The sequence below is a fragment of the Acanthopagrus latus genome, chromosome 19 (assembly GCF_904848185.1).
Source record: "Acanthopagrus latus isolate v.2019 chromosome 19, fAcaLat1.1, whole genome shotgun sequence".
NCBI classification, from domain to species: domain Eukaryota; kingdom Metazoa; phylum Chordata; class Actinopteri; order Spariformes; family Sparidae; genus Acanthopagrus; species Acanthopagrus latus.
The window spans coordinates 17,066,084-17,085,477 of NC_051057.1; the positions used below are offsets into that span (position 1 = coordinate 17,066,084).

General features: G+C 39.7%; 2 protein-coding genes across 2 annotated transcripts in view; one reads left to right on the forward strand and one right to left on the reverse strand.

The window, feature by feature from the left end:
- Positions 1-414: 414 nt before the first annotated feature.
- On the reverse strand, positions 415-7,855 carry nom1 (nucleolar protein with MIF4G domain 1). Its single transcript, XM_037078486.1, has 11 exons — positions 6,576-7,855; positions 6,375-6,484; positions 5,590-5,785; positions 4,573-4,896; positions 4,347-4,457; positions 3,855-4,025; positions 3,595-3,716; positions 3,336-3,468; positions 1,675-1,806; positions 1,440-1,549; positions 415-1,038 (listed from the first exon to the last, which is right to left on the reverse strand). The coding sequence occupies exons 1-11, from the start codon at positions 7,590-7,592 to the stop codon at positions 861-863; spliced, it is 2,604 nt and encodes an 867-aa protein (XP_036934381.1). The 5' UTR covers positions 7,593-7,855; the 3' UTR covers positions 415-860.
- Positions 7,856-7,947: 92 nt separating this feature from the next.
- Positions 7,948-19,394, forward strand: part of lmbr1 (limb development membrane protein 1) — a 34,764-nt gene continuing 23,317 nt past the window's right edge. The window contains exons 1-5 of the mRNA XM_037078488.1: positions 7,948-8,155; positions 11,961-12,033; positions 13,223-13,262; positions 14,298-14,437; positions 16,080-16,183. Coding sequence (XP_036934383.1) covers positions 8,093-8,155; positions 11,961-12,033; positions 13,223-13,262; positions 14,298-14,437; positions 16,080-16,183 — 420 coding nt within the window. The 5' untranslated portion in view covers positions 7,948-8,092. The remainder of the gene's footprint in view (positions 8,156-11,960; positions 12,034-13,222; positions 13,263-14,297; positions 14,438-16,079; positions 16,184-19,394) is intronic.

Below are 19,394 nucleotides of genomic sequence, written 5' to 3' on the forward strand. Positions count from 1 at the left end.
AGCAAGTATCAAATGTAACAGAATGACTCTGCTATGTTAACCACGCAGGCAGATACTGGTGTCAGCGAGCAAACAGAATAGGCTAGTCTGGAGGCTTCGGGGTCAGTGCATCAGGATGTGTAAACACTGAATGAACGAACACACACCACCACTTCTATGGAAATATCAACAGAAAAGAAACAACACTCAAATATTCACTAATCAGCTGTGTTTAAGGCAGAAAGACGTTACTACAACGCGCTTTATTTTGTGCAAGAGTGTAAATAGACTCAGTAAAGCCAAGAAGAATGGTTCCAGGTGGTGTCTGAGCTCCACAATATTAACTCTTACTCTAATGTCTGCTGCCTCTATGATGGCGTCTCAGAGGAATCATTAAGGCGAAGAGGAAGAAGAAATGAGAGCCGTTGTAATAAATAATGGGTTCTCCAAAAATGTTATTTATTGAGTTGAGTTTTTCCCCCTTTTCTTTTATTAACAAATATACAAGTATCATCATGTACAATGTATTTGGAAAGTAAAATACTTAAAATATCCAAAGCATTGGTCATTCTGTTGCTATTTTCTGCAGGACAATAAAACCTAACCAATAAACACTGCAGTAAAAAGAATATACAGATTGCCACTTGAGGCTGTTCTCTCTCCAGGGTTCTGCATCATCCAGATTAAAAAATCTTCAGAGTGTAAATTATGTACAATCGAAAACACTGATTCAATATCAGAAAACATTTATTTTTCTCTGAAGAATGCTGTAGGTTCAGTTCGTTGTATGAAGAGAAAATTCCCACTAACAATCCATCTTCTGTTCCACAGTTGTGTTGCGTTCGTCTGTCACGTTCCTGGTGTGAGTGGCTGTGTGTGTTTTACAGTTTGAGCTTGGCCTCTTTGGCCTCCATGGCTTTGGTGGCGACCCGAGCGCGCTCTGACAGCAGCGCTGCTTGCTCAGCTGGTCCCTGTGACTGGGCATTCTTCAGCAGGAAGTGGCTGATGAAAAGCTTCAAGCCCTCCCGTAGCATTCCTAGCTTGGGAATTCCTGAAATCCTGGCCGATGGGAAACAATGAGGGACATTGATTTGAGATGTTCACATGGTGTGAAGGAGTAAAGACGGATGGTTTTACAAGATGTTGGCTGACATCGCTGAAATGTTACAATAGGATTTTAAGCAATGCTAGCAGGATGGCTCCATGGACGGCAATTTTGTTACACAATCTTGTTTCATGTACTGATGATTAAGTTAATACAAAATATTTGGTCCATTTTGGCCCGAACAGATGTACATTACATCATTAGAATGCACAAGTACAGCAATTACACAGCATTACCTATTGTTAGCATTAAACTAAAATCCCTGCTGTGCAGCCTTGCAGTTTTATTTTTCATTATTTCCCATGTTTAAATCTCCAGCCCTCTAACATCTCAGTGTATGCACTATGAAGCTCACCTTCCAAATATGCTGGCGAGGTCGTCAGGATCTGTTTCTTTAAGCAGTTTGGTCATAACCTGACGCAAGAAACGCACTGTGGGCTTATCTAGTTCCCCAAACTCAATAGCCTACAGAGAAAAAACACAGAAACAACGAATCAATATTTCTTTTAAAGATTTAACTCAAATCACAGCATCAAATATATCAATGTAACGCAGTGAAAGCCTCAATCTAAGCATGACATGTCACTTACTTTGAGTATAGAGAGTGAGAGGCACTTCCTCTGAAGGAAGCGGGTAACCAGCTGGACCAGGTTGTTAAAGGTGCTGCTGGGAAGGTTGGACAGCTCCCTGAACTTGTCCCATAGGTTGAACTGGAAAGTCATCTTCGAGAATACAAGATAAAAGATTGTACATTTGCACTGAATGATACACAAATCCCAAAATACAAAAGCAGGAACCACAAACAACAGAAACCAGCTTCTCCGCACAGGTAATCCCCTCATCCAGATCCAGTTTACATGTGAAAAACAAACATTCCCGCCAGCTCCACTTCGAGCTCTTTGATGAGGACAATGGTTCATCAGTTTCTGATATGGACCCGCGGCCTACATGGCAGCCGGGTAGGAAGTGTGGTCTCGCGCCCATTGTTTGCAGTCACAGTTTGAGTGAAATCATTTGAGACGTGAGAGGTGTGAGAGGATCCCACACTGCAGAGGTGAACTACAGGCCGGGTCACACACAGTTGAAGAGACTGGGTGGTCACACACACACACACACACACACACACACACACACACACACACACACACACACACACACACACACACACACACACACACACACACCTAGCAGGTAACTCCTCTAATTTTCTCTTACATAAGTCATCAATTTTTTTAAATGACGACAAGGTACAAAGGCTTAATGATATAATTATCATATACTGAATGTGCAACATTTCTACAAGACATTACAGATTTGATTATGATAATTATTTGATTTGAGTACTGAGATGTGTACAGGTGAAAACAAATTATTATTTGTTTACATTCAGCAATAAAATGACTAGAAAAGTTGCGACAAGCCAGTCGATTAATTGCAATCATTTTCAGCCATTCGCGTGTTTTTTTGGTTGGCTTTATTTGTTAAAGTCATTTTTCTTGCAAAAATATCAAATGTTACCTTCTCCCGGCCACTAAATTGGGATGACTGGTTGCTTTTCTTACATTTTGGAATGTTTTTCGAACAAAAAAAAAAAAACAACCAAAACAATATCATCATCATCATCCCTGGCTCTAGGAAATTCTATTGGTTATTTTTTCATGATTTTTTCACTTTTATACACTAAACCATTAATTAAAGCATATCAAACACACAAGTAAAATACAGTGAGTTTATATAAAGATAAACTAATTATTAGTACTGATTCTGAAATTTAGTGAGGAAGAAGTATTGAGATGATGGAAGGGCTCCAAGTAATGATTATTTGCATTTATTGATTACTCTGCCGATTATTTTCACAATTACCTCATTAATTGTTTAGTCTATGAAATATGAGAATTGCAAAATTGTCAGTACAAAACCCCAGAACTCTTGATATATTATCATAAATGACAAAGAAAAGCAACAAATCCTCACAATTAAGAAGCTAGAATCAAATAATAATAGTATGTAAAATAATAATAAAATAACAATTCTGACAGGTTTGCTGGTTTGTTTTGTTTCAATCAACTAATCTATTAATGGTTTTCAGCTCTATCTTACTTACATCAGCTATTGTTACAATCACGTGTTTACAGCATACAGTTGTTTTAATCATTTCCTGTTCTCGAGATAAGAATTTCAAGTATTTACATATAACCATTCCTAATCTGACTGTAGCTGTATGTCTCAGTCATAAAGGTGTAGGCTTTACCTGGAAGCGGCGATCCTGGGAGCAGAATTTCTCTCCCAGCACGGCGTAATAGGCATTAAAGGTTTTCTCCTGCAGACAGCAGTCCATCAGGACATGAACGATCTCCCTCTCCTGCTTGTCCTTCAGGCCCATCCTTCACACATAGCAAATAAAAGGCTTGTTAATATCAACCTTACAGCTGGACTCCTGTGAGATGCCAAAATAATCTATGTATCATTTTCTTCTTTCTGTCACACTGCAGAGGTGAGAGACGACAAACCTGAGCAGTTTCTCAAATGCATCCAAATAATCTTCGCTGGTCATAATCACACAGAAGATGTTTCGTCTGACTTCTGTGTTCATCCTCTGTTTCCTGGCCAGATCCAAGACCTTGGCACTAAACTAAAATAAACAAAACCACAGTTAAGTTAGAAAGGCCGCTAAGGGTGAGGATGCACATCAAATACTTAACTGAAACAAGCAAACCCACCAACAACAACAACAAAATATACATATATATAAAAAAAAAACTCTGACTACCTGTCCCTCTGCAGTACTATGTTTCGAGGTTTCGGTCCCTTCTTTGTTGATCATGGGCGCCCCGCTCCACGAGGAGCCGACGATCCACCAGCGGCCCACTTGTTCTGCTGCCAGGAGGTTGTCCAGAGAAACCCTCAGCTTCATGTCACTGCCTCCTGCAACCCGCTGAATCTGAGCACCACATTTTACATAGATTTAACCACAAATTAATTTGGGAGGTGAATACCAGTTGCAGAATATTAAAGCATATCAAGATAGTGATCCTGAAGAGCAAAACAGTTAAAACAGCCAGGGAGATGGTCATAACAGCTGCAGCATTAACAACAATTCTGTAAAGGTGGTGCTCTGGCGCCACCTGGTGGCACAAGTGTGGGCTACAACAAAAACAACCACTTCAAAGACACGTCTATGTTCAGTATTACGAAAAAAAAATGAGTGCCTAGAAGTAGCACATTTTAAACGTAATATGGCCATGTTGTGAAAATCACCTACCAGAGTCCTCTGCAACTTCCTCAGTCTCTCCACAGGTTCAGGATCGTAGCCTGGGATCTTCCGCATGTCATTGTTCTTCAGAGCCAGCATGGTTTCCAGCATGAAGCGCACCTGAGAACACGTGTGTATATAAATTAATGCTAGAAATTTTACAAAGGTTGTAGTGAATTAAAAATGTTGAGTAAACAAAATAATTTAAGTAAAAATGTATTCTCTGCTGCCTTACCCTGGTCTGATCCTGAAACTTCAACCCCATGTCGTTGGCCTTGCGCTGGCCTTCAGCGATGAGCTCCTTGAGTGCCAGAGGGTCGTCCTTCCTCAGGGCGAAGCCGACATTCCTCAGCATGAACAAAACCAGCTCCACGTCCTTCTCTGTGAAGGCTCCGATCAAAAGTTTCAGGATGTCGAAGATGAGGACAGAATGTACCACCTGGAAGTTATAGAGGTGACCGACGATGGCGACCAGGTTGTCACACTCCTTTCCTTCAGTCGGGTTCTTGTATACAGCGTCAAACTGACGCACAACTGTTTCCAGAAAATGGGCTCCGACCTAGAAAATGATTAAAAGAGCATTTTCAGACAATGTATGAACATCCGATGAAATGGTTCAATATAACAGCATTACACAGGTTGCCACAGTTCGAGTCCAAAACATGACTCCATAAGAGACTGAAATGCAAAAGTCAAAGCTGAATATAATGGATGTTCTTGGATTGTTGATATATCCACAGATTTCTACAATAAAATTAGTTACAAAATGTTGCTCAAATAATGTCAAGGATTCTTCAAAACATGTTCAGTCAACTGTATGCAATGATCCTGTTTTAGGTCACTTACAGGATGGAGAGTCGATACAACAGAGAGGTAACAATCCTATTACACCTTAAGCAACGGAAACCGAGGTGCTGGATATCACTTTCCAATTCATTAAAAGAGCATTAGCTAACAGTGGAGCTGTGCTAATTCCAGCAGCTAATCCCTTTGAAAAAAAAGACTCTAATGAATAATCCAAGACCTGACGGTGACGATTCTCAGGTGAGTCGTTACGACTTCTCACTAAGACAGGAAAAACACAAGCTTATGAGCGGATGAGACAGTAAACTGAAGGTCTACAGGTGGAAATGCCTCCAGAAATACAAATCTGTTTAATAAGGATCAATTTTCCAGACATCACCCACTACATTGTGTGCATCTATCACAGGTTTTAAAATTCTAAAGCCAGTAATGAATGGGGTGTATTCACCTCTAAGCCGACGGCATTATGGAGGATGCTGACGAGCAGGACGTGCTCCATCAGTAGTCTGTCTGGCATCAGGGCCGGGGTGACGCAGGCTGCTAGCAGCACGTCTGTCAGGGTGTCATTCATGTCCTTCCTGCTGCAGCTCATGTACAGCTCCTCCAGCTGACCACTGATGGATGCCATGTTGGGCTCACTCAGCCTGAACAAGAAGAAGGATGAATTATCATGTTTAAAAGAATACGATTTTTCTTTCGATCTTTCTTTCGGTCAGATTAGTTGGTTATTCAATCAAAAGAGCTTAATGATAACTATTTTGATAATAAAATCAACTTTTTGGATCAAGCAAAAGTGAAACATTTCCTGTGCTTGCTTCATGTAAAAAGACTGCTGGGTTTTGGACTGTTGGTTTGAAAGCAATATCTATTTAATGTTTGTTGACTTTAGTTAAGATTGGCCATCTTAAGCCATTAGCCATATCAGAGCAGTAATATGTCAAAATAACAATGAGCAAAATGCTCATCACAATTTCCCCGAGCCCACAATGTCTTCTTTTGTTCAACCAACAGTCCACAAACACAAGACTCTTCATATACTCCCATAAATGACAAAGAAAAGCAGCAAATCCTTACATTTAACAAGACCGAACCACTGACTGTTTTAACATTTTTGCACGAAAAATTACTTAAACGCTTATAATTGTCAAAATAGCTGGCAACTAATTCCCTTTGAAAAAAATCTTTTGTAAATTAATTCAAGGTGTTATTTCTGTGCCGTGCGCAGACAGTTACCTGTTTATCAGACCTTTCACGTTCCTCTTCAGCTTTTCGAGCTCTGCTTTGCGTTTATCATCTCCAGTGCCTCGCAAGTGAGGTGGCACATACTTACCTGTCGTGTTGACCTGGTTAATTAAAACATTACAATTAGATTCATTACACAGCATACAACATGTCAAAGATATGTCAATGATGGACACATATTTCTGCACTTACAGTTTCTGACTTTGCGTCTGATGTCGTTGCATCTTCCTCTGCTTCCTCTTCATTTTCATCATTTGACTCAGCAGCATCACTCTCACCCTCCATTTCCTCCTCCTCTGCTTCCTCCTCCTCAACCATTTCATCATCATCCTCCTCTGCCTCCTCCTCATCATCATCATCAACCATTTCATCATCATCCTCCTCTGCCTCCTCCTCCTCATCATCAACCATTTTATCATCATCATCCTCTGCCTCCTCCTCGTCCAATTCATTTTCATCATCAGATGAACCCATATCTTCCTCACTGCCCTCACTCGCCTTCTCATCTCCTTGTTCTTCGTTCTCATCTGACAGCTGAGAGTCATCGAGCTTTTCAAAGTTCTCCTTGGCCATTTCCATGTCATCATCATCATCATACATCCCCACGGCCGAGGAGCCAGAGTCAAGCATACCAAGGATGTAATCGAGTCCATCTGCCACGAACGACTGAGGGAGACTTTTCTTGTTTTTTCTCTTGTTTAATCCCAAGTACCGCTCCAGTTTCTTTATCTCTCGGTCCTCGTCTTCATTTGCTTCCAGAAGTGCCTTTTTTCTTGACTCTTGTAGCTTACTGATTTTCTTGCCTTTCTTAGAGGGTGCTGGTGTTTTAGAGTTGTCTGATTTCTCTGTAGGAGCACTACTGGGCTTACTTGACATCTCTTTCTTTGCTTTTTCCATTTTCTTCTTCTTCTTTTTCTGCTGCTGTTTATCAGCTGTCACTCCCGAGCTTTCACCCTCACCCAGGGGTGAACTGAGGATCTTTTTACCCTCATAATGACTTTTCATTTTGGCTTTTTTCATTTTTCGCTTTTCTTTGCGAAGCTCCTTTCTGCTTTTCTTTTTCACAAATCTCAAGCCATGGTCATGGCCATCCTCCACTTCTTCAGCACCACTCTTGCTTTTAATAAACTCATCCACGGACACCATGTACTTCTGCAACAGCTCACTCCCCTTCTTCTTTTTGCTCTTCTGCTTCAGTTTCCCCTTCATCTCGACAAAGTCAACCCAAGATTTCGACTATGAGCTGGATAACGTTAACTTCATGCGGCTAACCGTCTTAAATGCCCGGTTTATCTAACAAACTAGCTAACGTTGTTGGGCCACCGAACATTAGTCCAACATTTAAACAATAAACCGACGTAGAGCACTAGTGTGTGCTTATTTTAAATACATCAACAAACTCACAAGCACACTTAAAAACCTCGGAATTGCACATGTATCTCCATGAGGACAATACTGTTGCTATGACCCACGAGCACGTGACCATCTGCTTCCAGGGCGCACAGGAGACCTGACGCACGCTGATGACGCACTTTATTTTGGGGCGTTTTTTGTGAAGCGGTTCTCGTCCGTTGTAAACTGTCTCCGAACCAGACTGAGCGATTGTTTTTGTAGAGAAGGGAAGTCGCCGGAGTTGTGCCTGCCGTTGCCAGTTGTGCGAGCTAGCATGTAGTGAGTCTGTAGCTTTTTTTGCATTTGCAATATGAAGAATGGACGAAGACGACGTTACTATCAGAGAGCAGAATTTCCACAGCCAAGTTCGAGAGTACATCGTAAGTAACGTACGAAGCTGCTAGCGGAGGCTAGCAGGCTAACAACGTCCTCTACTGCACAGTGACGTTAACGGGGGCTAACGTTAGCTCCATCTGTCAGTTTGACTCGGCAGGATTTATTCAGCTCGACCATAACATTTCAATATATGCTGCACACACAAAAAATATTTCATTTCATGCCCACTGAATTTAACAGTCACATCTTGTGTATGTTAAAAAAATAAGGAGTGAACCCGCGAATTAAAGTTAGCTTATGTTTGCTAACATTAAGTAGTTGATTGCAGTCGTAAGAGCTAACGTTAATGTACTGGTTGATAACATTAGAATAGATTTGTATAAAATGTGCTTGCGGTTCACTCGGCTCGACTGCGACATGGACAGAATGTCCCAGCCTCACTGATTCAGTGTTCCTGAATAGTGAGATGAAATCGTTAATTTGTTATGATTTATGTACCTTATATTTACCAAAATATGTTAGAGTGGTCATGGTGCTCAGCGTAGATAGTCTGACATGTGTAAGTAAAGATGCCATGTTAATGTTGGGAGCAGACCTAATGTAAACTCATATTTTGTTTCATCATGAAAACCAGCTTTAGTTATTAAAAGTATATTTCATGTTTTCACGACGGATTAAAGTGTATAGATTTTTAGTAAGCATCCTTCTGGTTGAATGATTGTTAAACTTGAGTTTGTGCTTTAGGAAGAGAGCATCTTTTTGTGACAAATATTACATGTAGAGCTTGGCACAGGAGACCTTTGTTATCAGTATGACATATCTAAAATATGTTCTTGTCTTGTTTCTCTGCTGATGCTTTTGGTGTCTTATAAGCAGTTGGTGACCTTTTCATTTTCAACAGCAACTGACTGTTTCGGATGTTTTAGTTTCAGATATATTGTCGGGACCATAGATTCTGACTTGCACAGATTTGAGTTAGATAAAGGATCATTTTGACAGGTTAACAAGGGTTTTTTTTCTTTTTAGATGATGTCTTACCAGACATTTTGAGAAAGATGAAGAGGGGACACTTTGTCTGGAGTAGGTCTTCTGGCAACACTGCTGGAAGATAGAAACTATCGTATGTCTAACCAGCAGGCAAGCTCAATAGCTCAGCTTAAGCATTCACATTTTGTACTAAGTGTCTGCTCAGTATCTCATATCAACATTCTGTTCTAAGGATCCGTTTGCATGTTGCTGTGTTGATACTGCATCATTTAGCCTTAATGTCTGTGGTGAGTTAGCTTATGGATTGATTTCTACAGGTGTTAAATGATTTTTCTTGTTGTGTGTGCTTATTTTGCAGCTTATTTTGCACTCTGGGCTAAGTTTCAAGTTCATAAACATGACTTGCTGACAAGATGATATGCTCTTCATTTGCAGCTTATTTTGCACTCTTAAATTATTTTTTTGAGTTCATGAACTTGAGTCGGTGACATGATGGTATGCTAATATTAGACCTGAAGTGTGGGAAACAGTTTCTTCTGTAGATTCCCACTACTGTGAAGAATCACTGAAGAAAATATGTTACTGCTTGCAATCAGGTTAACATAGGAATGTGTCACTATCTTGCATGCGGTTTGGTCAGTAATTCTATTTTCCACTACTACTACCTCCAAGCAAGGCTGTAACATCATTCTCATGCTTCCACATGCTTTTGTAAACAAGGATGCACTATGTGTGTAACAAACTGAATTTTGTATTGACGTCCCAAACTGAACCATCTATCTTTCACCTTAATTAGGGGAAAATATAACTTGTACTTCCAACAGACTTTGCAGCAACACATCACCCTGTCCAAGGTCTCTTTCATACTCATGTCTGTTCTTCTGTTGAATTCTGTATTTGTCTCTAAGGAGACTTACCATTTAAAATCATGACCCCCAATAATGAAGTTACTACAGTGCATGAAAATATAGTGGCCAGCCAGTTGGAGAAATTGCAGGGCCCTCTGTCTGTAACAGTGCAATTACTGCCCTCAACTCCAGCTTGAGTTCATATATCATAAAAGTGTGAAATACTGTTTCTAAATTGGTTGTGGATGCTTGCAAACTTGCGAGAAGCCAGACTAGTTTATTACCTGCTCCCTTTATATTGCTTACAGTGTTTGTTCATATTTTTTGAGGGGAAAACAGAGCAATAACCTAGCTTGTGGTGGTGGTGCAGACTGGTCTGCTTGCTTGTAGTTATCTCTTCCCAAATTGATGTGTCTTTGGGTCTGTGCCGCTTTATCAGCTCTGTGCACCTGATTATGTCTTATTTTGGGTTTTCCCCCTCGTGCACATGGTTTTGCTTGAGCCACAGTCATTATAGGTTTTTGTAGCTTGTAAATATATCAGCTGTCTTTCATTTGGAAGGGAACTGCAGGCGATAAGAAAAACAGTGTTTGGTACAGCTGTTATGTAACACCATGTACTCCCCAGATTGACTGTGGAGGTTTGAAATTTCTTTTTATGTAAGTTTGTCTGTCTGAAATGTGCACGACCTGCCTAGTGGTGTCTGGCTGAGTCATTTCATGATCCCAGCTTGGCTGTGATGAGCTGTGCAATGTTGACAGGGGGCAAAGTGCTGAAGTGGGAGCTTCTAACATTAGTTACGTCCCAGTCACTGTCACAGTAGAAGGGGGAATGTGGAATGTGATCTTTCTGTAAGACCATCAGGCTTGTTTTAAGACTGCGGTTACCTAACAAACTCCACACATAGGTAATTTCTGGAACACTTTGTATGCAGTGTTGGCCTAATTAGTATTGTCAGATGGTGGAAAACAATGATGCATTACTCACTTTTGTCCTTTATAATCAACTAAATGGGTCATGTTGAACTATGCTACGTAATAGCTGATGATTTGTGCAATAATGGAACCATTTTTTTTTATTTAACCTTAATCTGCACACTAACACACACACACACTAACTAACAGACCTAAACCAAATGTGCATTTATTTGTGGAGAACAAAAATGTATGTTTATACTGCGCAAGTGCTAAATGAGCAAGTATATTCCAGTATTCCACCATATTAAAGTGTAGGAGGAAATTGACAGATTTGTGTAGGCAAGTCTGTGTGCACTCTGCCCTGCCTGGACTAGATATTCAAACACTCAAATCATCCACTGTTACAGTTAAAGCGATTAGAGCTGAAACCAACGATTTTATGATTATTTGTTTAGATTATTGTTTTTTTTTCACTTTCATTGTCAATCAGTTTTGTTTAAGTGCACTTTTTGAGTAAACATGTAAAAAAAAAATTGGTTAGACTCCCTGAAATGTGAGTATGTTCTGTCTTCTGTGAAAGTAGTCTGAATAGTTTTTGGTTTTGGACTATTGTAAGGAAGAGAACTAGATTTTTGTATATCAACATGAATTTCAGTGTCCATTGGTGTTTCCCAAACCCAAGATTATATCCACTAATGTCTGGTTTTGTCCACAACCCAAAGACATTCTGTTTACTGTCACAGATTGAAATTTTTTATGTTTTTTTTCATTTAAGGATTAAGGAGCTGGAACCAGAGTAGTCTGACAGCACTCAAAACTGATGAATTTATTATAAAAATAGTTAGCCATTAATTCAGTGGGTGACAACTGATCGGTTAATTAATTTATTGTTGCAGCTCTACCTAATTTAAGTGTAATCCAACTACATTTTAAACATAGTATAAAAAGTACATTCCTGTAATGTGATAGATGTACAGCAACAGGAAGTGGAGAAATCTTAAGTCTACTGTTAATAACTCCTTGCTAAAATGCCAATGTGCTGATTCATCTTCAGCCATTGTAAATCCTTGACTAAGATTCATATGTTGTCATTTCAGATTTGCTTCCTCCTGTTTGCAGTCCTATACATTGTCTCCTACTTCATCATAACCAGATACAAGAGGAAGAGTGGTAAGTACAAAATATGAACGCTCCCTCCGTGGGAACAGAATTTGGCATGGGACACAATTTAAAGCATCTGTAACACTCACACAGCAGAAATGTGCCCATGGTGGACCTATTTTCACAGCAAACATTGTAGAAGTTAGTCTGGTTACGCTGTGTTTGCTCACAGAGAGAGCCCTTCATTGTTTAGACTGAAAGGAAGTCATGGCCAAGAAGGCTTTAGGTGTATGCTTGAGAGACCGCACCCATGCCTTGAGAGTAATCTCTCACAGTCAGCTCAAAGTAAACTGTATCCACCCCAAATAGCTTTCTGGGCTGTGGCAAAATGAATACAATTGGTCACATTATAACCTTTTTATAATAAGGTCAGGTTAATGACATAAGCTGTTGTGTGAAATGGTATTCAAACAATGAATTGAATTGACAAAAGGATGTGATTTTTTTTTTCTTCTGTAAGATCTCTGACACAGCGTTTGAGCTACAGCAGGCAGACATGACAGATGAAAATCTGACCGAGTTGTAAAGGAGAAAACGGAGACGAGAAGCCCAGGCAGACATTATGAACTGTATCCCATTTTCCCAGGACAAATTTAGTATGTTCGGGTCACCTAGGCTTCCCTTGTCTCATTTTGAAAGTAGACCACTTTGCACCAGAAATCCCTTTTGGAGTTTTGTACAGTAGAAATCTAGGCTGCTCCTTTCCTCACACCTCGTGCTTTGCCAGCCTAATCTTTACACTTACATTACTCAGGCATTGTGAAATGGAAAGTGGCATTATGTGCACTATTTTGTACAGGATATTTGAAAACACTTACACTGAAAAAATGAAAAGAAGCACTTCCTGGACTTAGATTTAGTTTTTTTAAAGATGTGCTTTGGATAGCGATGCATGTAGACATAAAAATCACAAGAAAGCTCCAAGGAGCTCACTTTTAAGTTATTAAAATGCCTGTATTGTCACAGCATATTAGTGTGACATATTTTGGCATCATGGCTTTATCAGGGGTAATGAAAGGCATGATTCTGAAGTGCCTGAAATAATGTATGTTCAGTATGTCCTGAATAATGTAAACAATGCTGTGTTCTACTAAGTAATGTTTGAAGTAAGATGTGATGTATTAAATGTGGACCTTATTAAGCTCAAATGGTTACACTCTGAAAACCTTGTGACTGAGTAGTTTTGTTTTCTTTATAGATGACCATGAAGATGAAGATGCTGTTGTCAACAGAATATCGTGAGTAAAGCTGATTCCAGTTCATTTTTGTAATTTTTTTTTCTAGAAATTGTAGCAAGCATTGTTGAGTAAGGTATATTTTCAAAGGAAGTAGTCATCGAGTGTTTTTTCCGCAGATGGGCGCAAGGAAACAAAAAGAAGTTAAGGAAATGTTGTCTAGTTATATAATTAGTTGATCAACAGTACTTGAGTTTTTTAAGTTTGGGTGAACGAAAAAAAAGACATCTTGGACATTTTTAACTGTTTTCTACCATTCCATAGAGTAGACCACAACAATATATGTATTAATCAAGAAAATAATCTGCTAATTAACAGATAGTAAAGCAAACATTAGTTGCCCTAATTCTACTAACTTTATACATAAATTGAGAAAACATTTCACTAATCTACTGACAACCACTACCACTCTGAATGTGTCCCAGATTGTGTCATGAGCTAGAACTGTGTTGACAAGGATCACGTATCAGTAAGTTTAGAGTTACAGGACATCACACTCTGGGGTGTCTGTTGTAACCACATGTGTCCTATGTGTTCAGGTCCAGTTTACCAAAATGGTACCTAGGAGTCCAGCATAAATAATGTAGAGCGTTTCAGTTAATGAGTTCCTTTAGAGATATGGTCAATGGGGGGGACCTTGCATCACCCTACTGAGCAGATGGTCACTCCCCTGGGCACAATCCAGAGACCCACAGCTTTTGAATCAGTATAGCCAATCCATGTCTTTTGTTCTAGGAGTGGGGCAGGAGTGGATTAAATTGAGGAGTAGATGGATGATTGGAAGTGTAGATTGACAGGTGGTCACTTTTGACAAAATAAGTTAATTCTTCACCTGCTTTTGGTTATTAATTCTTTTCACACTGTGAACCAAGTGACACTTTTATGTTTATGCTGTAATCCAAAATGAATCCATCAATAAGAAAAACGAAATGTGTAATACCTTGTGATTCTGCACGTGTTAGTTTCTGTCTCGACTAGCCCTAACACTTCCCGTGTGTGTGTCTTTCTGTCTGTGTGTGTATTTGATTCCATTTGCAGATTGTACTTGTGCACCTTCACCCTGGCAGTGTCAGGTGGTGCCGTCTTCCTACTGCCTTTCTCAATCATTAGTAACGAGATCCTCCTCTCCTTCCCCAAAAACTATTACATTCAGTGGCTCAATGGCTCCCTCATTCACGGTCAGTAGAGCACACAAACACTTCATGTGTCTTTCTGTTTGATTAGCTTGTTTTCTCTCCCTTCTTGCTCCTCATAAAAAGACAGTATCTTCTAACATATATGGATTAACATTGATTAGAATCAGATAACTTATCACATTAATGTTGGAGTCAATAGATGTGTTGATTAACATGCAGTAGACTAATGCCTGCATAGGTTCATTTTTAATGTTGGTCACTTCAGTCAGAGATTTATCTGAACTAGACAACTTAATTACATTATATAGCAATATGTAGTATGGTTTTGTCCACAACTTTGAAATTCACTTCAATACAGTATGATTTTGTTCAGGTCTTTAACAATATCAACACCACTCGAGTCAGTTATAATTTCTTTCTTGCTCCATTGTGCTGTAACACTATAACATAAGTAGTATAGAGTTATTGTCGTAGTTGCAAGATTTTGGTTTTACTTAAAGCACAAAGTGGATTATGAGAATATTTTTAGACTTGCTTTACTTTGATCTCAGTTGAAAGCATCCCAGCTCATTTATTTCTTGGTTCAATGCAGCATCTTTTTTCACCTATCAGTTTGCTCCTACTGTTTATGGTCAAATGTTGAAATAGAGACTTTGTTTAAAAAGCCTGATTGGCATATTTTTGAGCCAAATTTGTTCTTCTGAGGACAAACTATACTTGTATCAGACTGTAGATAATACTGTAGAATTCTGTCTGGATTTTGTGATACTTTTGAAAGTGGAGAAATGTGTAGCAAGCAGCTAGTAGATGGAATATTTCTTTCCTTCTATTCAAAATCTAACCATGTGAGATTTGAAAAAAAGTCATCTCTGTTTCATCTGCCACATCACCACATATCAGATCAGTTTACATCTTCACATTCAGTGTTAAGCACCAACTCTGTAAATAAGGGTGTTGGATTCTCTAACAGCCACCAGGGGGCATTAGAGTCCATGAGTTAGACATGGCTGGAAGACACTTGCCAGATAAAACCCTCCCAGAGTTCCAGTTTCCACACTACAATACTATTAGTGTGCCAGAAAAAAATATGCTTTCTCCCATTACGACGTATGTGAAATGCAATATGCTTAAAATACCAGGATGTCCTTCAACATCCGGTTGCATTTTGCACTATTTAGGCCAGCATACTTTTCTGCTTGTTCTGACTCACAATCCTCTGTGCCGCGGAAGATACATCACATATGTCACAGAGTGTCACACAAATATAAACAGCTAAGCTAAGAGACCACAAACATTTCACAGAATGACAGATGAAATACATTAACATGGGAGAACTGTGTTCTTTTTACTCCAAATTTTTTTTGCTAAGGCTAGGACAGATATAGGGGTAAGAGAGTAGTTCAAGTCCAAATTGTATGCATGCTCCATGTTACAGGTATGTACTGTGTAAGGGCAGCTGCATTACATACTAAAAGTTATAAAGAAGAAAGTATGCGAACACACCTCACATTTACTGCATCATAACGTTCATCGGAAAAGCACTCTAAACTCTGGAGCAAACTGTTAGTGGAACCTGACCAAGCCCTGAAAAAATAGTCCTCCTGTGACTATCGATTTATGATATATAGTTTTTGCACACAATTATACATTTATGTGTATGCTTAAATATGTTTTGTTTCTGCAGGTCTGTGGAACCTGGTGTCACTGTTCTCCAACCTTTGTCTCTTTGTCCTGATGCCCTTTGCCTATTTCTTCTTGGAGTCTGAGGGATTTGCAGGATCGAAAAAGGTACATGTTTGTGTATTTTCATCGTGTGTTATGCAAGGTTACAACTACAATAATTTTTTTTTTTTTTTTTTTTTACATTTTTAATTATAAAATGCGGAATCCTGTTTATTTTTCTTCTTTGGTCTTGATGTGGTTGTATACTTTGCTATCCATGCAAGGGGTTCCCTCTTAAAAGCCAAAACAGCAGCAGCAGCAGCAGCAGGTGCCTAGTCCTTGCCCTCTCCCTGACTCACGCCACTGACTGTAACTGCCACCACAGAAAGCTCATTAACCATGAAAGTCTGAATCTGGACTTCGCCCAGCGCCACATCCTGACAAACCCTTCCAATAAGGCCATAGGCTGCAAACGCTTCAACACTGCTGCATCGGCCCCACTGATTTAGAGCCTGATTCCTTGTCACCCCCTCCCCAGCCCCCTAAAATAAAACTTCAAAAGGACAGGCTAATAATCGAGTTGTAAGGCTCAGCGAACTTCCTCGTTTAATTGATTACCCCCAAAAAAAAGAGGCTGGGGGCTCGTGTTCCAAAAGTCCATAAAGTCGCAGCAACATGACAGCACAATAGAGCCTCGCAAAATGGAGGGGGAAAGATTTACTTTTAATACACCTCTATCCTGTGTCACAGTTTGAAACCTCTCTGGTTTATGTCCCTCCTGGCAAAAGCACATAAAAATTAGTCTGTACTGTAGTGTATAGCCCGTTCTTTTCTTCCTCAGCCCACTAATTTGTTTCGGTTGGATTTCTTCAGCAGAGGGCAGGCCCTGATGTGTAGGAAGCAGGACGAGGGCCTCTTTCACGTTCCTCCTTTTTGTTCTTTTTCATTTCAGCAAGACTGTTTCTTGCTACTGATCATCCATAAATTTGCTTAGAGGAAGCACTGTTCAGTGTTGAGCTGCACTTCCAGGTCTATATTGTGTGTTTGCTATGGAAGGGGTGGAGGTGACACTCCTGTTCCACCTAGAAAAAAAAGAAAACTGTTGGGGGCCTGCAGAGTCAATCATGCGGGCGACAGCAAGAGGAATGTAAAACACAGATCCGAGTTTTTATAATGTGATATTATCCCTTTCCCCAATAACAGCATTAGACCACGATGTCATAAGGTTTTATGTGGCATTTTAACCTCCTGGGCTAATGTTATGGCACTGCGAGGTCCTTTTGACTGCGGAAATGAAGTGAATGATGAATTTCACTACTAACGCTGTAAGTCAGCCTTTTCATGTGGCTGTGTTTACTTTTGACGATGTACTAAAAGACGCCACCAGAATAAAGATGGAAATGTGAATTTTTTTCAGAAATGTTAACTGTTCAGCTCTTTAGAGGCTCTGTCACCTTAGTGATTAATAGTTTAGCAAATTGTCCAAATTGTGGATGAATCAGAGTGACTTAGGCTCTTGATGTCAGATGTTATGATCTGACTTTATTTGCTGCTGTAAAATGTCTCCCACTTTACTGCTGTGTTCTCAAATATTTGGATAAGAGCTGCATCACAGAGGCCAAAACGGTTGTTGTTTAGTTCTGGTGGGTCTGATCATGTTTGTAAAACCTCTATATCGTGGTGTATTTGTGTGGTGAAGTATTATCCAATAATGAAGTTCTAAATAGTTTTAGTGCACAAGATATAAATCTCCTATTTTGAGGCTTTATAAAGCCCAAATACAACAATTATCTGTCATAGTTATTTCTACACCACCAGTAGATGGCATTATAATGATGAGAGCCATCCCTGTCATCCTTTTTGACACGATCAGCTCATTCTGACAAAGACTGGAAGATGTCAGCACCAGCCTTTGATTAGACTTCCTTTAATATCAAGTTAGCTTAATTATTATGCATAACAAGTATGATTTTTCAAAGCTGTATTTACTCAAAAAACAATCAGATAAGAGTAAAAATAAAAAAGTTTTGAGAATTACACCTTCCTGCACCAGGGCTAATTCTCAGATGTTTATTATCTCCAGCTGAAAAAAAAAGTATTCAGTGGCACAGTCTTTTAATTATTATAAATTTAGCATGGATGGAAAGTTGAATATTTCTGCATGCTGGTTTTTGCTTCAAGAAACTATATAAATTGAAGAAAGTATGCGTCGCACTGAATAGCCTTTTGGTCTAACCCACAGTATTGAAATGCGTTTGATCCTGAAACGAGTTGGAACGAGTCTGACCCCCCGACTGACCCAGCAAAGGGCCAACAGGTTTCATCTGGTAGTTAAAGAAACTCCTCATCAATCTCATCCTAAGCCCTAACCCGCCAATGATGAGAAGTGTGTTTATTGTGGAGGGAGAGGAGGGAGGAGGAGGGGGAGCGAAAACGTCTCGCCGAGCAAACCCCGCGTGGTGTTACTAAGATACTCGTCTTTGTTGGAGCTCCACAATGGGGGCCTGGATATTTATTTCAAATCTCCTGCACATGCAGACATTTTTCCCAGGCCTTCTTTCGGGCAGGGCCAGCCGGAGAATATAAAGTGGTGTTTACATACCTTCCTTTAAGGTCACAATGTCTCCCTAAAGCTGCCTGTTACAATGTTCGTTACCATGGTAACATATTAGTTCGAGCTGGGAATTTAAAAAGGAACAAGCGAGTTGCTCAGGATTTTTTTCCCCCCTCCTCTCGTGACTCAGTTTTTCTAACCTAAGTGATAAGTTCTGAAGCTTGGGTGATTCTGGAGCAGATTTTTTGCAGTCTTTCCTGATTTCAAAGATCTTGTCTATAATACGTGCAAATACTACAACTAATTCGCGTAAACTAGAGTATTATGTTGATGTCTTGGTTCTAGCTGTTTTCTTGATGATAGACTCAGGATACAGTCATTTATTCTTTGGAGGCTCATCAGTCTGACACCTTAGTGTAATCGAAACAAGCTGTCGTCACTGTAGGATGTCAAATAAAACATGGCAGACGTCAGAAAGTTCTGAAGCTGCTTCCGTCATTTAACTTCTGACTCATCTGGTGAATCAGTCATAAGACCAGCAGGGAAGCAGAAGTTTTAATTCACATCCCAACAACCAAGATACTACTGAACTTTTACAACAATGTTTTCTTTTTCTTGCCAACCCCCCTCCACTCCCGCCTCAGTTTGAATGAAACGATGTGATGCTGATCATTTTCCATGCTCTTGTGTCATCGGTGCTTTATTAAGAAGTCTTATTAAGAGTCTTTAGAAGTTCATTGTGCAGCTTTACAGGGGAGTGTCCCTCTCCTCTGCTTTCTGTCT